This window comes from Anser cygnoides, chromosome 2 (genome assembly GCF_040182565.1).
Source record: "Anser cygnoides isolate HZ-2024a breed goose chromosome 2, Taihu_goose_T2T_genome, whole genome shotgun sequence".
NCBI lineage: Eukaryota > Metazoa > Chordata > Aves > Anseriformes > Anatidae > Anser > Anser cygnoides.
In genome coordinates this window covers 114,094,203-114,108,348 of record NC_089874.1, presented here as the reverse complement: position 1 = coordinate 114,108,348, position 14,146 = coordinate 114,094,203, and the positions used below count along the sequence as shown (strand labels likewise).

At 40.1% G+C, this 14,146-nt stretch overlaps 1 protein-coding gene across 4 annotated transcripts; it reads right to left on the bottom strand.

Annotated features, from left to right (window-relative positions):
* Window positions 1-1,368: 1,368 nt before the first annotated feature.
* RIOK3 (RIO kinase 3) lies at window positions 1,369-12,808 on the bottom strand. Of its 4 annotated transcripts, none has more exons than XM_013183591.3 (13): window positions 12,716-12,808; window positions 11,356-11,477; window positions 10,449-10,594; window positions 10,212-10,316; window positions 9,622-9,731; window positions 8,752-8,895; window positions 7,890-8,017; window positions 6,568-6,759; window positions 5,991-6,150; window positions 4,901-4,981; window positions 4,727-4,816; window positions 4,250-4,357; window positions 1,369-2,747 (listed from the first exon to the last, which is right to left on the bottom strand). In XM_013183591.3, the coding sequence occupies exons 1-13, from the start codon at window positions 12,716-12,718 to the stop codon at window positions 2,646-2,648; spliced, it is 1,491 nt and encodes a 496-aa protein (XP_013039045.2). In that variant the 5' UTR covers window positions 12,719-12,808; the 3' UTR covers window positions 1,369-2,645. The 4 variants fall into 4 exon arrangements, with proteins under 4 accessions (XP_013039045.2, XP_047935987.1, XP_047935988.1 ...); XM_048080030.2 differs by lacking the exon at window positions 12,716-12,808 and adding an exon at window positions 12,192-12,354; XM_048080031.2 differs by lacking the exon at window positions 12,716-12,808 and adding an exon at window positions 12,192-12,353 and having other exon boundaries at window positions 6,568-6,756.
* Between the last annotated feature and the right edge of the window lie 1,338 nt (window positions 12,809-14,146).

Sequence of the window (14,146 nt, the reverse complement as noted above, 5' to 3'; positions counted from 1 at the left end):
TGCTGCCGCCATTTTGGGGGGGTTGGCGCTGTGAGGGGCCGGGCGCCTACGCGTTCCTTATAGTTACGGAATAAAAAGGTCCTCGCTTGTTAGCCGAAATGTAGGGAATCCTGCCCGCGTTTAGCCTCAGGACTTTGTGACGAATATCCAGAATTCTGAGATGCTGTTTGCGTGGTAATAACCCTAGAGGCTTTCACGGCTGAGGAGTCCAGGAAAACCCTTGTTTTAGCAACCTCTCCCTTGGTTTGAGCTACTTGACAAAGTATCTAGATGTCATACAATCACAGAATTGTTAAGGTTGGAAAAGACCTTCAAGATCATCTGGCCCTACCACCAATGTCACCCACTAAACCACGTTCCCAAGCACCAGGTCCAACCTTTCCTTGAACACCCCCAGGGACGGTGACCCCACCACCTCCCTGGGCAGCCCGTCCTAATGCCTGACTGCTCTTTCTGAGGAGAAATGTCTCCTCATTTCCAAACTGAACCTCCCCTGGCACAACTTGAGGCCATTTACTCTAGTCCTATCACTAATCCAGTCTCCAAGCAAATCCTGAGCAAATATTACTGCTTTGGGCGAAAAGACATTCAGGCAATATAATCAGGCCCACTAGCTTCAATTCACAGGCTCGAGGACCATTACTTCATTTTTTATATTTTATTCTTATTTTAATCAAAACAGCTGTACCAACTGAAACCTACTCAAGTGCAATAGAACAAGTTTCCTGTTTCAAAATGACATCTCAGAAAACACCCCACTTCCAGTTATTTGTGCTCTCTTTATCTCACTCCCAATGTAAACATCCCTACCAATCTAATATCCTTCCTTTACAAGAATCCTGTAATGTAATAGGTAGCTGCTTTGAGAGAAATTTTGGTTTCTCTAAGAAACGTTAGGAGTACTGAGACTTTTAATAAGCCTAGAATATGACTGTTTTTCTTTTTAAGTGCCTTATCCTCTGAATGCTTTGAGAAAAGTTGGGTTGTATTTGCCAACAGCAGCTTTCAGTCTTCCTGAAAGTGTTAGGTAACTGTGGCACTCCACATCAGTACATAATTCTGTTCATTCCCTGATGTCTTTATTTTGGGCAACTATTTCACTGAGTGGTGAAGACATACCCACAAGACATAAGGTGCTTTACTTACAAGAGGGGTAAAAGCAAGATGATTGGCAAATTCATTAAAAAAAAAAATCCAAATACCCATTGCAACTGGCCAGAAGTTATTTACTGTTTACATAGCACCCATGAAAACAGTCATTTTTCTGTTGTTAAACTCGAAGAAAGTACTCCCTAACACTGGTTTAGCATAGCATTGAGGATTGGCAATGGCCAGTACAATGCAAAGAACCACACAAGAATGCCACCACAAGATCTTAAGTTTTTACTTCGTCACCAGTTCTCCAATTATTAAAAAGAAAACCAAATCACTTTCACAGCACACTGGGAGAATGTCACATGTAGCAACACAATATTCTGCTTGATAAAGAGCAGCACCAGAAATGGCAATTTAAAAAGTTGATCCAAACTTCTTAATTCCAAACCACCCCACTAGATAAGTTCATCTTTAAATGTGCTGGAGGGAAAACATTGCTAGACTTTTAAAACTTGCTAAAATACAAAGACTGGCATTAAGAATAAAAGCATGAAAGAAAGATGAATTGACTTTTCTTTTTTCCAATTGTAAACAAAATAGCTTAATTTAAAAGTAATTCTGATCAGTATTTAGACTTCATAGTGTATGATTATCTTTTAGATGAGTAAGAAGGTTTGGTGTTCTACCCAGATTTTCAGTGCACATGCAAAGTTACAGAGATTTGGTTGTTTGTTTTCTTGACTTGCACTGAGTTCTTGGAACTACTTGTATATTAAGATTGAAGGTAACTGATTTTACTCTTTGTTATGGGTCTTGGATACAGCCCTCAGGACTTCCAGCACATCACTAAAGAAGTCCTCTGCAGGTTGGATTCAGATCAGTTTCCCGTAATACCCAATTGTATTAACAGAGACAGTTAAAGCCACACTCCATGTACTTTTAATGAAAAGGTCCAGAGTTTTCTTTCCATGTATAAAGATGTTGTTTTGTTAAATTAACAGTTTCATGATTACAGCACAGTTTGACTGTTCATTTTGCCCTGGGTGGAGAAGGATGAAAGGCTCGTTGACATAGTTGCCATATACAATTTTTAATTAGTTTTTTCAAGTCGCAAAAGGGAAAAAAGAGGGAATCTTTTTTGAGTCTGCTTTCTCACTAAATGGTTTAGATGATCTAGAACATTTTTTTTTTTTTTAAGTATAACATACAAGCTCTGAATCACACAAAATATGACCACCTCAGCTATATTAGCCTAATGTAACCAGACAATTGGTGAAGCTGTCAGACCATCCAAAGTAGTGACATTCCATTCTCGCAGTGCCAGCCTGACATGTGGGCTACATTAAAAATAAAAATCAAACAAGAAAAACAAAAAACACTGAGGCATCACTGTATGCTCACTGTGTTTTCCATTTTGGCATTCCCAGTCAACCACTCTCTCTTGACATCGGCTGTTGACATTTACCACTGCACTAACATAGTCAGAAGCAGCAAATCTGTGTGGTTTTTTTGTGGTTTTGTTTTTTTTCAAAGCAGCTACACAGCCAGTGCTATTCATCATATATAGGTGGGTCTCCATCACTTGAAAATGTGGACACTTTCTTTCCATGATTCTGCACGTGATCTTCATTTATCTTCTCCAAAGCTTCAATCTAGAAAGCCAAAAAAAAAGAAAAAAAATGCTGAAATTATAAAGCCAAGCTGTGCCAGAATGTTCCTAAATAGTGTTAAAAGGTACCTTTAGATGACTGATGAGGTATATACAATAATTTTATTTTAATGATTCTGTCACATGTATGGTGCAATACGCTTGGGAAATACAGCTTGAAACATCTGTTCTCAAAAAATTAGTAAAAGGAGTAGCACTCTTTTGCAGCTTCGTGCTATATAACAACTGAAATGCATGAGCTGCAGGGAAGACAGAAGATTCTTAGGACTCCAGGTGTACTCCCCAAATTACAAAAGCGTCCCTTTCTCCAATTCTGACCACCTCTGTTGTAATTCAGCCAATCCACCAACACTGGAGAAATTCCAAGTAATATTAAGATTACAAAGCCACTGCAGTCATTGTCAATGGTGACACTAGAAGACAGTTATACTTAAACATTTTGTGCAATCCAAGTAACACAGTCCTGTAGTTTATTTTAATCTTCAAATTGTTATGTTTGGATTACTTCCTCTTGAACTCCAAGGGAAGTAATTTTAGTTACTAAAGTCAAAGTCTGAAGTTTAAGGAGGGGCGGCTCAACTTCACCGATACATAAAAACAGCTTGTCTTTCCCATAAAACTCATAGGCAAAAAGATGACATTGAACCCACACACAAATCTAAGCTCACAATGCAGTCAGGGAGACAATTTTTATTTTGCTTAATAAATTGATCTTAGAAAGTCTAAGAAACCCTCGTGACTATTTTACTTTGCATTTCCTTCACCTCTTGATCAGTTTGAGGACCTGTTTCAAACGTACTTCATACTGGACTAGCATAAACCTGTGCTGTTACTAAGATTTGAGTAGAACTGCCATATAGCCCTTACTTTAATCAGTAGATGTGGAATTTTTAGTCAACTTATGTTATAAGTATCTGGTAACAGGACGCATGCCTTGAGGAGGCACAGCTAAAATTTGAACATTAAAAGCAAAAGGTGACCAAAGATTCCTATTCTATATTTAAATTAGCATGGATTCAGATGTCTAAGGTCATGCTTAAACATCAAAAATGCTAGCCTATAAATTTTAAATTTAAGGAAGTTAAACCCTAAAACATTAACAATAAGCAGCAATTTATTTATTTATTTTAAAGCAACTCTCCTTTCTCTGCGTAACCTTTAATATATGTAAGGAAAGATAACAATGCTAGCTTTTAAATTAAAACAGACCACTAGATTTCCCTTCACAACGAAAGGAGCAATTATATGCAACGTGGACCTTTTATACTTGGGAGCAGGGCATCAGGAATGGGATGGGGAGGTCTGTGAATCTGAGTTTCTGAAAAATGTTTGTATGAGGAAGAAATAATGACGTTTTAGAAGGGGGATGCAGAATAATTGCTGAAATTATACTCATATTAATCATGCAAACTGAACTTGGAAAGTTAAGGTATTGCAATAGCTACTCGCTAACCAAATCAAAATGTTAAACACAGAAAGTTTTACCTCTTCTTGGAAGTCTACTTCATTGTCAGCTGTAATATTTAAACCTGAGACAGCATTGAAGAGTTCACGCTCATTAAGTGCTTCTGCCACACCTGCTTTCTGGAAGAACTAGGCAACATAAAAAGGAGACGTTAAACACTTTACATTGCAAAACAAAATACTCCTTTTTCTTCCACAAATTACAACTAAAGTTTTTAGTCAAAATGATATTTTTGCTTTTGCTGACCTACAGGTAGCAACCGAGAGAAGTTCTAATTTCCACTGGTACTGTTTTATTCTTCCATACTTTCTTCCCTTTCAGAGAAGAACAACATCAGTACTGACAACATGCAAGAATAATCCTACACATTTGCAGCCACAACCATTTTTTTGGAGTTGTGTTGGTTGATTTTAAATTAGCTCTGAATTTCAATGATGCTGTTTTAACTTGGAGAAACACTCAGTGTAACAGATGATCGTCAGACAAAGAGGTCCTACCTGTGAAACATTCCTACAGTCTCTGAACAGAAACTCAAGTCCATGAGGATGGGTGGGCTCCACAGACTGACTGACATCAATAAGCCAAACCTGAAGGCAGAGACAGCGATTCATTTTGTATTAACGTTTCACATCGGATGAAACCTTTCCTTCCCATTTTAAAAATACGCTCACCTTGCCATCGTGCCAAAGCATGTTGTATTCACTCAGATCTGCATGGACCAGTTTGCACTCTTTATACAACCGTTGCATCATCTGCAAGGAACAAAATCAATGCGTGAATGAAGTGTGCTAAGTGTGCTATTCCAAATGATAACATTTGCAGGGTGAGCACAACAAAGTGTTTTCCCCACCCACCATTTACATTATTTCTTCCAAGTCTTTGCTGAAGCTTCACAGGGAACTGCAGTTTTGGTAAGCCGCCAGCAAACTAAGCTTTTATCACTGAGCTTAGCTTTGGCAAGTGAGAAGAATCAGTCTCGTAAACTCATGTCAACTCTGCCAACAGTCCAAGTGCATGAGACAGATAAACACGTTCTCTAAAAATACCTGTCACTCTTACCCCTATCGCACATGGGAAAAAAAAGTCTCAGTTTCAGATGATGGATCCTAATTAATTTCCATACTTGGTTCATTTAAAACATGGTTGTGTTGCTCTACTGATTTCAAGATTTGATGTACAGACCATTCACAGCACCAAACTGCTTTTGTGTTTTGTTTGTTTATGACTATGGGAAGCTAATGGAGAGCAGACATTTAGCAGGTACATGTCTGAAACAATTACAATAGAAAACAGGAATTAGAATATCGTACCATGCAATATTCTAATTCATTCTCTGATTACTAGACTAGTTTAAAAAAAACAGGGGAGGGAAGTTTATTCACCAAAGCGTGATTAAACATTGTAAATTAAGTATTCTATAAACTCAGAAGGACTTCAGAGAACTTTCTAAACCAAATACTGCTTCTGTAAAAGGAGGACTACTTGCTCATGACTTCCCTGCTACTAAGTATCCTTTCTGTCACCTAGTTCCAGCATGTTTTCTACTAGATTAAGATTATTTATTTGTATTATTTCTAGTGCTTAATTTCTCATTTATTCTAAGTCACTCATTAAACAGCAGTAAAATAAGCCTTTGGACTCCATACTTTGAAGCTGATGCAAGCATCCTGAAAAGTAAATAAATGCTGATTTGTCCGTTTAAGTTATTTACCCAAAAGAAAATACAACCCAGAATTGGAGGAGAAATCAGCACTGTCTTACATCAAGAATCTGATAGTAGGCCTTTTTCATATCTTCGCTATTAAGTTTTACATCCTTTAGTTTAGGAGCTGGGACTTGATCCTGGCCAATGAAAGACATAACCAAGATGTGTTTCTTGAGGATAACCACTTGAGGACAAGGAATTCCTGCAGTTTGCATTCTGTGAATCAGAAAATAGATACTGATTAAGAAAGAAACACACACACAAAAAAAAAGTAAAAAGGAAAATTAAAAACCTACAGTTCTAGTTCCTGCTTGCTCATTTCCAAGCTGTGTGTGAAGAACTTGATCCAGAGTCAAAATTTCTTTGAACAGACTGGATTGGTAATTGATTTTATATATATATACTCCCCACTCTCTATTTCAGATTGGATAATTCATACTTTAAAGCCATAAACGGGCCTAAAAATGCTAACAGAAAACTAATTACTTTTACAGCTTGAGCCTGATAACTTCACGGGCTTGTAAATTCTGCTGCCAAATCCCTGAAGATGCTGACAATTCATTAAATTGTAAGAAATCAGAGGCTATGCTAAAAAAAGAGAATAGGAAACCAACAGTTTTTTTTTTTTTTTACCTTGTTAAGTTATGCATTTCTTTCTCAGCCCACATACGAATAATCTTTCGTGGATTCAATTTACTGAAGCGGTCTTTAAATCTGTAGTCATCCTTGATGTATTTGTCACGGTTCTTGAATTCATTAAGAGTCGTTTTAAACACTTTAATGGCACATTCTGGAGGTATAACTTTATCATCTTCAGTTGCACTTCTCATGGTAAGAGTAAAACACATAACAAAGTTAAGTATTCACATCCTTACAAGCAAATGTATGGTTGCTCTTTTGCCTTTTGTGTTTTTTTTTTTTTGGTTTATTTCTTTTTTAATACATTGCAAGATACAGTGATTTTCAACATGAGGGGAAAAGACCTGATTTTGTATCAAGTTTGAAAGCCACTTCAAGTTACGTTTATAAGAGTTCTAAGAGTTCAATTCATTCATATTGAATGTTTGATTTCTGGAATTCTGACCAGATGTTGCTCATCAAATAGGGCCCACCTCCCAACTTGTGAATGTTTTAGTTAAATATCATAGCTAACAACAGCCCTGTTAATGGATATAATTACTTCGAGTATATTACAAGTGATAAAATCGTTGCATTAGAACAGTAATGGCAGTGCCACAGTGTTTTGTTAAGCACCTCAAAGGACATTGTTCTTTGAATGATAATAAGCAAAAGAACACTCCTGAATATCATTCAAGCACGTCAAATAAAAATAAATAAAAACAAAAAAAGCAAAACAACAACAACAAAAAACATCCACTTCAACTCATCTTCCCTCCGCCCTCAACTCATGTCTCTCCTGACATCTCTGAACAGGTTATCTGTATTTGGGTTTTATTAGTTTCTTCTCAACATACATTGAACTAGAGGTGTTTCCTCATCCCAACACTATTCTCCAGGTAAACCAAAAGTAAGAAAGAGCACCTACACTGAACTTCACAGATGGAGCTGGTAACACAGTGATTTCTATGTATAGACAATCTGCAGGTAGCCTAAGATCATCATGATGGCTCCCTAGTATGGGGCAAGTCAGTGGAAAGAATTCTCCAAAAGCTCAAGACTTTTTTGTAAAAACGACTATTTATTTTTTCCCACAGAAAGTCACCATGGATTTGATCCTGTTCATCAAATGGTCTCAAGGAAGACAGCAGAATTTTTTGACTTCAAAGTCGGTACCATTTGGTTTTCAGCATTTATCATCATCTGCATACACGTGAATAAAACCTCTAAGTCTTAGCAACAAAACACATGCAGATTGTTCGTATATTTTGTGGTTTCTCCTTTTTAGGCCATCTCTGACACTTACGTGTACCGCGAGTACCAAACAATATACTTACTTTCCTCCATATGCATGAAAAACAACAGATTCTTTCCCTGTGCTGATGCAGCCTGTGATGGTCTCCAGCATCCCAGCATTGACCATCTTGTACAGAAGTAAACGTGTTTTAGGATCCACTGCTTTCTCCTACAGGTAAGAAATGAACACTCAATTCATTAAAACAATCCTTTGCTTTACATTGAGTTACAATATTTATATACTACAAGAGTCCAACTGGGTGGAAAAAATAATGTATTAGAAGAACTCTCTTAGTGCTTAAGAACACTTTCTGTTAAGAAAACTTTCTGTAGTGTTTTCAAGAAGTCTTACACATGATGAATCTAATATCCCAAATATTATATTCCTTTTGTATGAGCTACAATAAAGTAAAACATTCAAGTTTGAAAGAGTCCACAGCAGGAAAGACTACAGGCACTGCTCTGAACTCACCCATTAAGCTTATCTACTGACTTCCAATATTACTAACTAAAATTTACTTGATCACCTCATTTTCCTGAAACTTGCTATGAAGACAGATATTTGGAGCCACAAACTTCAACCACGGAGGATTCATCCTCTAGATGGTTTCTATAAATAATTTCCAAGCAGTTTACTCATTTTAGCTGAGTATGAGACAGGTTTAGAAAGAAGAAGAGAAAATACTGGAAGCTGCTTACTCTTATTTTGACATGGCTCTCACAGTAATGCAGCTCAAATGAAGACAGACTTTCTCTAGCAGGAGCTAATACTATCTCCTTCATCAATGTTAACATTATATCACTTAATTGTTTTACTAAAAATGGTTATGTTTCAAGGAATTACCAAAACAGTCTTCCATTGTTACACAAGATAAAGAGCATAAAGAGACTTCAAAAACATACAGCAGTGGAGTGCTCCTTCTTTTCATGGAGCCTTGCACTTCGGCGTTCCTCTGAGTATGCATGCTGCTTTAAGGCATTGAAGACTTGATTTGACAGCTTTAAGTCCATCCCAATTCCATCTCCAACTTGGAACCCAGGAGCAAACTATGAGGAGAAACATCAGAAATTGAAGTATCGTTACTAGCCGACACCAAAAATTGGCACAAGCAAAAATTTCTCTTTATGATCTGCAAATCTAAGTTAAATTAGGACTTAAGTGACAACATTCCACACAGTGAGTTTCACAACATCCAAAACATGTTGCTGTAAACTCAGAACTTGAAATTATGCCCAAATTTATAATAAGATTACCTAACATCCTGTAAAACAGCAATTGCAGCATTTTCTTATTTGAAGCAGTTGTACCAGTTACATTAAAGAAAACTGAAGGTAGGTACTGTGGATAAGTAGACTGAAAAGCTGTACATCAAACCACTCACTGAAAACAAGATACTTAGTTGAGCAGGCAAAATTAATGTAAAAGGAATTAGATTAGATAGATACACTTCACAGGAATATCCCTGATGTTTTATTTGCCTCTGTACCACACTTGCTGATAGCTTTGTACTGTCAAAACAGTTCTATGCAAGCTCTTGAATCGTGTCATTAACAAACTATTATTAAATTAACAACAAAAATCAACTCAAACTGTCAATTTGAATAACTAAACCAACCATTGCATTGCCTTCATCTGATTTTTAAAAATAAACAATAAAATTAGCATCATATACAGTAGTAGAGACATTATTTCTTTGGGTAAGTTACAGCATTCCGGTTTTACATGCAAAGCAAAATTTCACTTTCATAAGTGTAATGTAAGCTTTCACTTACATTTTCCATACGAGCAGTGTTCTTTCTTCCACATACCACTTCATCATGTTTAGTGGTAATGTCTTTTCCCTTTCCTATGAAGCCCTTTTTTGGTGTAGTAGTAGGTTTATCTGCCAGCAGTAAGAAAAAGCCAAGCTTTACATAGAAACAAACATTACTAATGCACACTAAGGTTCCACAATGCCTATAAAAAATATATAGTTTTATTTACTAAAAAGAATAACATTTTAGTCATATTATCTTAATGCAGTCTTATCTTCTCTTATCCTAAACACATCAGCTTCTTTTGCTATGTCATGACTTACTTTTACATATTCTCTGGAGTGTCACACAAAGTAATATTCAATATTTTGTGCAGATGCCCCAATATATTCTCTATAAAGATCAGATTTCAGCCGCTGAAGCCAAAATACTGGAAGACAGAAGCCTTAAGTTACCTGCCCAACTTCCTGCATAACACCTCCCAATTAGGTGACCTGGTTTTCCACAGAACTAGTATGTCTTCTTACATTGAAGAAAACTCATTCAACTATGCCATTTTCTTATTTCTATCAACTAAAGAAATTGTACTGTTTAGAACAGCCACATACCTGCCCTGTAAGGATCGTGACGGGTATCCTGCCAATCAACCTCATCCTCCGAGCTGTCACTGTCAAAGGGATGCACCTTCCGATAATTTTCAAAGGATATGGAGACTTGAGAAAGAAAACAAATAAGCATGTCTGTGATTATCAGGGATTTGCTAAGTCTTCACAGCTCTGTCAACTTAAGTAGAATGCCACTAGAATATCTCCAAAGCAAAAATATTTCTTTTGGTGCCAAAGTACCTTTGCTATCTCCATTGAACTTTTTCTCTTCACGTCGAAGCTGTGCGTCATATTCCCTGTCAAATTCCATCTGCAGCATCTGGGCTAGCATTAGGTCACTAGAAGTGTCAATATTTTCTCCTGTAATAAAGGGTCCTTCAGCAACACTATATAAAATGAAAAAATGGATTCCAAAAATTAAATGCAGCAATCTAAACAGAAACACTGCTTTATACCATTTCACTGCTCTATAGAAAAAAATCTATTGCAGAGCTCTATAGAAACTAATGGATCTCAACTGCCTCCCCCCCCTCCCCCCCCAAATTATTTTTATGACTCCTTTGCAGGGCATATTACTTCAACGTCTTTGTTTACCATTCTGGAAGAAGCATGAGGCTTCATTTTTAAGATGTCCCTTATGAGATAGAAGTCATACAGCTAGAAATATATAAAAAGAAAATATATACACTATATATTAAAAATAAAATTTAAAGGAAATCAGTGTTGCATTGCTCTGCTTCACAGACAAGGCCACAGGCAGAATTTGTATGCATTTAGAACTAGTAAGCTCTTGGTCCACATTTAGAGCTTCCAAGTACAGGGAGAATAACCTGACAGTTTTCAAACTAACGATTAACAAAACTTTAAAAGAGGAGAAATAACATTTCTGACAACTTTCTCAAACCATAGTTTATGGACTGGCTTAAAGCAACCAAAACAATGTGAAGAAAATACCAAGAAAGGAGTGATAACAGAGAATAGTCTGTAAGGAAGAGTTGTACCTGGGGAAGCCATCTTCACTGAAAAAGACCTGAAGAAGCAGAGTTAGGCAAAGCACTTACTATAGTGCTACGCTATAAGCACACTGCACAAAAGGGGACAGAAGATTTACAACTATGGAGATCACTAATCCGGGATTTAAACTTACGCAACCACTTCAGGAAAAGCAGCATTTTCTTCTTCCAGTTGCAGCTCTTTTGCCAGCTGTTCACTCATTACCTCAGCAAGGGAACATGATATTGATGCTGTTTTGGGGGCTCCCCAGGGACACTGTAAATAAACATTTCATTCAAGCCAGCAACCCCAATAATAGCATAATTAGCTAGCAGTGCCTCTAAAGTAAGCTGATGAAATCTTTTAAGAGCTTGTTTTCTACGGACACTTAGGGAAGTATGATGAACTGTAGTGCAGAAATACCTCAAGGAGTAGTTCCATAAACTCAGTGAGGTGTCACTGAAAGGAAGCTGATGGCAGTTCCCTAATGGATACGAAGAGGCCATTCAGTAATGGACACACGGGGTAAACAAGTCGCTATCAGCACCCTCTGAAGACAGGGGAAGGCCTTCCCAGGAAGTTAACTTTCTGAGTTTACACACCGCCCGTGTAAAAGTTCCGTGGCAATAACTGAATGTCACTGGTTTATGAGCAACGTCCTCCCCCATTTCTGGACTTTCTGAAGGGAACAACACGACGAAGGTGCCCTCGGGAGCACCGAAGCCCTCACCCAGCTCGGCTTGCTGGGGGGCAGGGGGGCGGCACACACCCAGCTGGCCACCCCCGGCCTCCAGCAGCGCAGCTCGGGGGCCCGGCGGTGCTTTACGGGGCTGCAGCAGCCCCTCTCCGAGCCGAGACAGCTGCCGGCGCCCCGGCCCACGGCGGGCCCCGCCCGCTGCTCACACGGCCGCCACCGAGGCCCGGCGGAGCCCGGTCTCCGCACCGAGCCGGGCCGGGCCGGGCCGGGCCGCCACCGCCGCCCGGTCTCACCTTGCTCTGCCAGCCGGGGCCCGGCCCGGCGTCGGGAACGGCGGTGGCGGCGATTCCTACCGGGTCCATCTGCGCTCGCAAGGCCGGGCGAGGCGGCGGCGGGCGGGCGGCGGGGGCTCCTGTGGCGAAACCTTCCGGGTCCTCCCCGCCGCCCCGCTCCCTCGCACCGCCACCTGCCGGCGGGCTCCGGAGGGACGGCGCCGGCCGGTGTGTGCCCTGCGAGGTGGCAGCCGGAGAGGGGACGGGGACACGGGGACACGGGGAGCGGGGGACGGGGACACGGGGAGCGGCCGCCGGCCCCTGCCGGGAGCGGCCGGGGAAGGGCGAAGAGCCACCGGGGAGCCTTGTCGATAGGAAGAATAATAATAATTAATGGTCCGGTGGGGTAAAGGTTGCTTTATCTGAGGAAATAATGAAGATAAGGGGGAAAAAAAAAGGCCTAAGTGTACACATTGATTTGATCCTGATCCCATAACTCAAAGTACAAGTGAACAAATTCATTTGATCTGGATCCCATAACTCACCATAAATACAGAACTAATACAAATGGTTCCTGTGCGATCCTCCACCTGTTACGCCTCCAAGGCAAACGCGAAGTTTACCTGGAAAATCGTACGGGATTAACATGTCCTCTTGTCAGGCCAGGGGCATCTTGCTACAGTACAGCCACCCCACGTGCCTGCTGCAGCCAGCAGCAAAGCGATGCCTGGCAGCCCCTCAGGCCTGGCTCACTGCTGGCCCTCAGGAGCGTGGCCCCTGTGCCTCCCCACACCCTGGACAACCGGGAACCAGCCCAGCAGTGTGGGGTGGGAGAGATGGAAAGGGGTCTCACAGCCCCCTTGACATCCCCTGTGTGGAGAAGCTCCCTGTGACATGGCTGCCAGGCCAGCCCCAGCAGCCGCCGCTTGCCTTGACTCAGGCACGTGAGAATCAGCGTTGCCGGCCAGAGTTCATTCGATCCGTCATTAGCAACCAGCGATGTCAGGTGTCACAATCGCCGAGGAGATCTGTTGCGACGTTCACTGAGGCAGAAAGCCCTTCTGCTGCTGAACCAAAGGGCGGACAGCTTGGGAGATGGCAGGGAGCCAGGTCACACTCCTGGCCACGCATGCCCTACCGGCACCACGCAGACGTGCGCTGGGGAGGCACTAGGATGGCTCGGTCCGGTGAAGCAGCAGCAGTGCGGTTCTTGCCCTCGCCACCTGCGGCCCTGCCTGAAAGAAATTCTTCCTTTCCCTGAGCAGCAGCCTTTTGGGGTTTGAAGATTGCTGCCATGCTCCCTTCAATCTTCTCTGGCTAAATTTATCAGCTATATAAATGAACAGGATGCCAATGCAATGTCCTGCTGCCCTGAGATAACCTAGCACTCTCACACACATGTACAAGCACTGATTAAAAAAACATTTTAGTTTTTGGCTCAGAAAAACACATTCATAATGACATATTCTTATGTCTTTTATTCAGTTTTTATTTTTCATAAATAAGTCTTTTTCACATTCTTCAGTTCTGCAGTCTAATAAAGGAATCAAAGCAAGTCCTCCTAAAATGAATATTGCATGACTGAGGCCTTGATCCCATGACCCCTTAAATGAATGAATCAAGCTTTGAACTAAATTACGCAAAGAAGAAATGCTATGTAAAATCAGATGTAAACAAAATCATTTGCCACACATTCACATCTCCTGAGAAAAAAAGTTAAAATCTAGACAGAGCAGAAACTTCCCTTCATGTTACTCAAAATATTTCTAAAGCTGTTTAGCAATTACTGAATATGTAACTCAAGTTAGTTATGATAATCAACATTGGCAGAATTTTTTATCTTCATTCTTTATCCCACACTTTAAGTGATTTATAAGAATTCAAACCTGCCTCTGCATTTTGCTCCATGAAAATACATAATCTTTGCCCAAGTCTCCCAGTTTTAATAAGAAACACCTCAAGAAACATGAAGAGAG

Bases quoted from the DNA above. Each gene is read 5' to 3' on its own strand.
- RIOK3 (XM_048080030.2), bottom strand. From the start codon at position 12,260: ATGGACCCGGTAGGAATCGCCGCCACCGCCGTTCCCGACGCCGGGCCG. The intron at 8,896-9,621 runs GTAAGTGAAAGC...TTCTCCTCATAG, and splicing joins ACACTGCTCGTATGGAAAAT to TTTGCTCCTGGGTTCCAAGT. The intron at 4,817-4,900 runs GTGAGCGTATTT...CTCTGCCTTCAG, and splicing joins TGCTTTGGCACGATGGCAAG to GTTTGGCTTATTGATGTCAG.